At 31.1% G+C, this 7310-nt stretch overlaps 1 protein-coding gene across 3 annotated transcripts in view; it reads left to right on the plus strand.

Annotated features, from left to right (window-relative positions):
* Positions 1-6540, plus strand: part of LOC106470928 (hypoxia-inducible factor 1-alpha-like) — a 72499-nt gene extending 65959 nt beyond the window's left edge. For 2 of the 3 annotated variants that reach the window (XM_013931506.2, XM_022399578.1), the window contains one exon: positions 2448-6540. In XM_013931506.2, coding sequence (XP_013786960.1) covers positions 2448-2675 — 228 coding nt within the window. In that variant the 3' untranslated portion in view covers positions 2676-6540. The remainder of the gene's footprint in view (positions 1-2447) is intronic. The other variant, XM_013931507.2, reaches the window with a different exon arrangement.
* Positions 6541-7310: the final 770 nt, after the last annotated feature.

Here is a 7310-nt window from a genome sequence, read left to right on the forward strand (position 1 = left end):
ATTGTGTAGCTTTGTGCTTAATTACAAACAACAACAACCTATCAAAAACCCCCCAGTGGCACAGCGGTATGTCTGCAGACTTACAATGCTAGAACCCGGGTTTCGATACCTGTGGGGGGCAGAGCACAGATAGCCCATTGTGTAGCTTTGTGCTTAATTACAAACAACAACAACCTATCAAAAACAGTGGCACAGCGGTATGTCTGCAGACTTACAATGCTAGAACCCGGGTTTCGATACCTGTGGGGGGCAGAGCACAGATAGCCCATTGTGTAGCTTTGTGCTTAATTACGAACAACAACAACCTATAAAAAAAAAAAACAGTGGCACAGCGGTATGTCTGCAGACTTACAATGCTAGAACCCGGGTTTCGATACCTGTGGTGGGCAGTAGCACAGATAGCCCATTGTGTAGCTTTGTGCTTAATTACAAACAACAACCTATCAAAAATATAGTGAAAAATGTAAGCTAGGACATCGCACCATTCACTTTAGATATTGTTTCACAATATTATGAGTGTTTTTATGATAAGGTTTTATTTTTCTTGCTCCTTGCTTATTTTTTGAGATCAGCAACGGGAAAGAGTGAAGAAAAAAAACTACTCTAGAACTGTTAACCCTATCCAACACTACTGCTCAGGTGTTAAGTGCACACCTGCATATCAAATTTCAAACTTTTAAGTAAAAATAATAATTCTGTTTTAACTCAAAAATATTTTAGAATTAATATTTTGTTCTTTTGTAACATTTGTTTAGTGTTATTCCCCAATAAAAGAAAAAAAAGAAACAAATGTTCAGGCTTTCATTTCTGTGCAGTTTTAAGGAAATCTTGATTCTAAACACCACACTGATTGATTTTTTTTAGAATTTTTCTACCCATCTCAGTGCATAGGTTTATATATGCTAAGAAACTACCATCCCATGAGAATAGAATAGACTATTTTTGTTTATCAGACACACATTTTAATGAAGTATTGACATGATCTGATGAAAGTAGGGGAGAACACATGTTGAGATTCTAAAATATGTTTGCAATAATTAACAACTTTTTGTTACAAATGAAAACTTTATAAATTGATTAAATGGTCACAGATTCTGAACGTCTTTTCAGTCTCACAAGTTAGTGATCATCCTTCATTGATCCATAGAATCTGATCATGTATTACAACGTATGATAGATCTCATAGAGTATTACATTTATTTAAACATTTTCATACTCGGCATAAATTATTTAGCAAAAGAGCATACTATTAAAACATCTATAATAAAATTTGTTTTATTTCAGTTAAATTTATGAAATGGTAAGAGATCTGTGTATTTAAATGCAAGTAATAGATTCTATCCAGCCATTGTCATAAAATAAAAAAGATAACCAGCTTTTGTGTCTTTCTGATCTAAAGCATTATCTGCCCTTACATTATCATGTCCGTTTATTAGTCTAAGTTTACCAAAACGTTGTCACATTTCATACAAAATCCAGCATGCATCAGTTTGTTTTAGAATTAGAAACAAAACCGTCTAGTAGGATATGCAGAGATTCATACATGAACATACATAATATTTCAAATATACCTTTTAAGATAATAATTTTGCACAGTGGAATTTGATTTGTACAAATATTGCTTCAGTATTTCACTAAATGATCAGTTTGTATTGAACTGATCTATTCATCACAATTATAAACATTTGTTTGTAGTATCTGTCTAAATATTTCATGAGATACCCAGTTTATATGTCAACTGGTCTGTAACTTTGATCATTGAAACATAAGTTACAAAAGTTCAAAGTTCACTGATCATTCTAGCAGACAAAAGTCCAGAGTTCACTGATAATTCTAGCAGACAAAAGCTCAATGTTCACTGATCAGTTTAGCAGACAAAAGTTCAAAGTTCACTGATCATTCTAGCAGTAAATAATATGGATATTTTGTGCCCCAAGATGGTTTAAAATGCACCAGAGAGAATCATTACCCTCTGTCTTTATGGACTAAAGGTTACATTTGGTAATCTCATCACTGTATATAGTAAGCTTATTCTAAGTTTAATGCACTGTGAGAAGGTGAAAATCGAAGGATATTGCTGGAATTTATTTGGTTTCAAGTGCATAAAATCTTGATAATTTAAAAAAAACTTATTATAAGAAATGTGAAATAATATGCCTTATTGTTGCAAATTAGGATCAACAATATTTTGATTTTAGTTAGGCTAAAGAAATGAAAATATTTGGTTGAGCATGTATTTACTGAAATAACTAAGAAATTTTAGATTTAAATATTATAAGAATACTCACTTGAATTCAGTTGAATAGTTGAAGAACTATCAGTACTTGACAAGTCTGTTTTTTTAAGGTGAAAATAAAAAGTATGTTTTTGTTATTTTTAAGGTTACATAACATTTGTAGAATATAAGACTAACTTTTTGAAAAATCTTTTTTTTTTTCATCCAATAGTCCTCTCCACATTCTCCTCAGATGTCACAGTGTGGAGGTCAACCATTTCTCCATACTTCTCTTTCAGCACTTCTTGACCCAGAAGGCTCAGCCATTCCATCCTTGGCTGACATTACCCATCATGATGCAGAAGTTAATGCTCCCATTCAATCAGCCAGTTTACTGCACGGAGAAGAACTGTTGCATGCACTAGATCAGACTGTGAAGGATGTGGCTTCTCTGGTATAGCCCACACTATCCTGAGAAAGATGATATTACACTTCTCTATTCACCCGTTAATATCTGCTGCCCAAAAAAATGCCTTTTTTTTGACGCTCAGTGTTGATATGTCATCAGATTTTTTGCTGTTCTTTATAAGGGTTACTGAACTACTCTCTGCATCTTTTGTAGGCTTTTATTTTTTGTGTCAGTTGGCAGAACATTTTTAGGATATTGAAATGCATTAAGCTATATTATAAAGATGAATTTGTTTGCAAAAAAAACTTATTATAAGAAATGTGAAAGAATATGCCTTATTGTTGCAAATTAGGATCAACAATATTTTGATTTTAGTTAGGCTAAAGAAACGAAAATATTTGGTTGAGCATGTATTTACTGAAATAACTAAGAAATTTTAGATTTAAATATTATAAGAATACTCACTTGAATTCAGTAATTTTAAGGTCTGGAATATTTTTCTAGAAAATGTTTTAATATTTCTTACCTTCAGTTTCTGTAAACCTTATCAATGTGCTAGAGTAATCTTTAAAATTTAAGAAATCTGTGGAAAGTGAGTTGTATAATTTGATAAGATTCATGCTGATTTGGAACTAGTTTACAGCAACTATATAATGAACTTTCTAAATTTTGTTTTCAATATATTTTTGCTCAAGAATGTTATCTTGACCAGTGAAAAAAAAAAGAACATGGCCACGTAAATTGTATATTTAAGTGGGACCATTAAGCTAACGAATAATTAATACATCTAGAAGATTAATTATAAAAAAAGATAATATTAGAATTCCAGCACACAAGTGATTACATACAATATTTGTTGCTTTACAAACTTTATCCCTGACTTAACAGACAGAATCAGTTAAGTATCTCTAAACATCTGCAGCTTCTGTTCAGGAAATAAATGTTTGGTGGTTTTAGGTTATTTCAAAAATTAGAATTTGAAGACAAAGCGATATGTAAAGTTTAATTGATCACCAGATAAAAAACACCTTTTTTTTTAATGAAATTTAGTCGTTAAATTGTCCATAGTATCCAGGTTAACAAAGATCTATAGATTGGGTGAACCGTACTTTCTTAGCTTTTATTAAACGAGAGAATAGTCTACATTATGATAAATCTATCAGTTTCAAGTGTCCTGGACACCAAACACAGACTATTATACTAACATGGTTTAGCGTGTTATTTTGTAACTCCATAACATAGTTTGTTTTTGTTGTTTCTTTTCAGAATGACATAGTTTTGACATAGCTTCCTTAGATACGTTGTCTATAATGGTGAAGTATGATTTTATAGTGTTGTGATAATTTTCATAATATTTATTTAGTTCTTGTCTATTTTCTTGATGGCCCTGTTACACATAATTCTCCCATATATTCTGCTTATAGTTTTCACATATCATTCCTTTATAGCTTTTGTTTCTGCTTGATAACATTAATACTAGGTACATGTTAAGTTTATGGAATAGTTGATGAAGAGAAACAAAATGAAAAATTTTTTTTTCTTTAATTACTATACTGAAAAGTAGTAATGTGTTTGTACAAATAAAATTTAAGGTTCATTTCAGTATTACATGTATAAGTCTTTTTGTAAAAAACATCTTTAAATCATTTATTATTGTATGATAAAGATCTTGGCTTTGAGACTTTGGTGGGGCACTTTTGTACAGTCTGATATTAATGTTTCATCACTTTCTGTCAAAATACTGTACATATGAAAAGATGAAAGAAATACTGAAGATTAAATAAATAAGAATTATTTTTTAAGATTTTATTTCACACTATTTAGAATAATAGGATCCACAATGGGGTTGGTATTTCATTCTTTCGATCAGCTAAATTTCAACTTTATCAGATACATCTGGAACATTTCTCTGTACGTGTATAGAAGATGCATGAAAATTAAAACATTTTAATTATTTTTTCAGACTTTTTTTTGCTATAAATTCATCTTCACCTGTTACTTTTGGTTATAAATAACACTTCATACCTTAAAATATATCTTGAATAATAGTAGTAGCCCCCTACATTCTTTATAGTAAACTTTATTTGAGCTGTTTATAAAGTGAATTAGATAGTTAGTTGGATTTTTATTTATTGTTTATTGTTTTCAGATAATGATGTAACAAAAAGTTGAAAAAACCAGATTTTTTTATAACTTGATTCAGAAGCAGAGAAATTGGCTTTTGAGTAGTTTAGAAGTTGAATATTTATAAGAAAGAAGACATTGGGTGAGACTTCTGGTTTATAAGTTCCTCAGAAAGTTTAAGACGATAGATATGGTATGATCTTCATTATGGAAAGGTTGTTCATTGAACCTAGAGAAACAGTTTATCCAAAGTTAGCCTTTTTTTTTTTTTACAGGTATCATTTTAAAAAAATAATAGATAAATTTTCCATACTGTGTTGATAAAGTGGAATAAAATACACATTTTTTTGTTGTTGTTTTTTTAAAGATAGAGCAAAATCAAGTAAAGAAAGGTGAAAAACTTGTGTATATTTTTTCTTCTCAACAGCAAAGGCATTTGTGGTTTTTCATTCAAGGAAAGAAGCTAAAATTTATGACAATTTCTTCTTACTGCACAAGATTTAGTATGCAGTTTGAAAGTTTTTACCTGGAGAATGGCAACGAAGAAGTTTTCGTTTGGAGCTAGAAAATAGTAAAACAGTTAATAATACAATTTTATAATCTACCATCAGGAATGGTAATAATTGTTAAAGCATTACCCCAGATTAGCCATGAGGAAGTAGTATAGAATAATTAATCTTTTAAGTACTTGTTTTTAGGAAGTTCTCATTAAGAAGTGCTAGTTATTTGGTCTGAGTAAAGTTATAGTGAAGAAATGAAATCATTGTGCTGAAAGTGTGGGCTTTCAGAAACTACATTCTAATTGTTACAGAATGTTAATTATAGATCACAGTTCTATATAAGAGGCTTCAGATACAAGCTAAGCTTGTTTTTAAACTACTGAGCTCTTTTGATAAATGCATCTTATGCAATTCTGTTACTGATGCAATGTTTTTCTTTTAATGCTACTAATAAGCTATTGACCTAAACTTGTGTTTTATGAACATTTCAGGCTAACAAATCTTGTGTTCTTATTAGTTCTGAAACACAATATTTTACTAATATTATAGAGAAAGACATATGTATCCATATCAAGCTAAAAGTTTTTATAAATGATTTTAATGTCTCAAATGAGATCATGTTAAATGTAAAAAAAGGGGTGTGTTACGAAGATAAGGGTGTTCCTAACCAGTTATTTGTTATGCGTGTAGGTTTTGTTGGCTTTCGTTGTTTTAGATTTATTTTTACATTTGTGTCGCATCACACAGTTAAGTTCAAAGGAAAAAACTTTAGATGTTTTTCACAGAGGTTAAATTTTTAAAGAGGTTCATTAATAAAGGATGCTGCAGATGGTCATATGTATTTCACTGCCAATTTAATCTATGTAAAACTCGTAATGTTTGCATCCAGTAAGTTTTGTTATGTGATGTGTTCAGATCATCCACATTGAGGGTACTGTTATCCTTTTTTTGGCTAACCTTATCTTTGCCAGATAGTGAAGTAATGTAGTCCCAGTATATTTTAGTATCAAATAAACATTTAACCAAATAAATTGGGTTTCACTCTTTTAAAACATTACTTTTATTAATAGCAGAAGCTGAAAAAATACACTGGTCATAGAGCATGGACAATATATTTTTTTACATCATGAATATAGGTTATAAAGAATACTGAAATATGTAAAAAGCTGCCTAATAGAAGTAACATCAGCCACAAAAAGTATATATAAAACGGACATTAAAGAAAAACAACCTTGGAAATTTATGAACATGTGTATCTAAATGAAATAAATAATACTTGTTTATAAATATGATTACTGTAGTTATCTTGGTTATGTACACTTCTATGTGATGCAGCCATGAGCAAAGACTTTTCCAGCACAATTATTTGTGCTGCTGTTTCTATGACAGCAACAGATACTCCAAGATAAACTACTTTACACAATGTTATTGAACAAAAGAGCAACTTACATCTGTAAGCATACTATTGTACGTAGAGATGATATCTGGAAGGAACTCCAGGGTGTGTATTTATAGGTGGGACTTTAGTGTATTTGTAGGTGGTCCTTGAAACTTCACATTAATGTATTTATAGTTGGTATCTGGAACTCCACAGTAGTGTATTTATAGGTGTTTTTTTTGTACGTTCAGGTTAGTTTACCTCTAGGTTGTATCTGTACCCATTGTTACCTTCAGCTTGTATGTGTACCTTTCAGTGGCATACTTGTGACTGGTACCTGTAACCTCAATTTACATACTTGTGACTGGTACCTGTAACCTCAACTTACATACTTGTGACTGGTACCTGTAACCTCAACTTACATACTTGTGACTGGTACCTGTAACCTTGACTTACATACTAGTGACTGGTACCTGTAACCTTGACTTACATACTTGTGACTGGTACCTGTAACCTTGACTTACATACTTGTGACTGGTGTCTGTAACATCGACTTACATACTTGTGACTGGTGTCTGTAACATCGACTTACATACTTGTGACTGGTGTCTGTAACATCGACTTGTGTATTTGTGACTGGTGTCTGTAACCTCGACTTGTGTACTTGTGACTGGTGTCTGTAAC

Source organism: Limulus polyphemus, unplaced genomic scaffold (genome assembly GCF_000517525.1).
Source record: "Limulus polyphemus unplaced genomic scaffold, Limulus_polyphemus-2.1.2 Scaffold4299, whole genome shotgun sequence".
Lineage (NCBI taxonomy): Eukaryota > Metazoa > Arthropoda > Merostomata > Xiphosura > Limulidae > Limulus > Limulus polyphemus.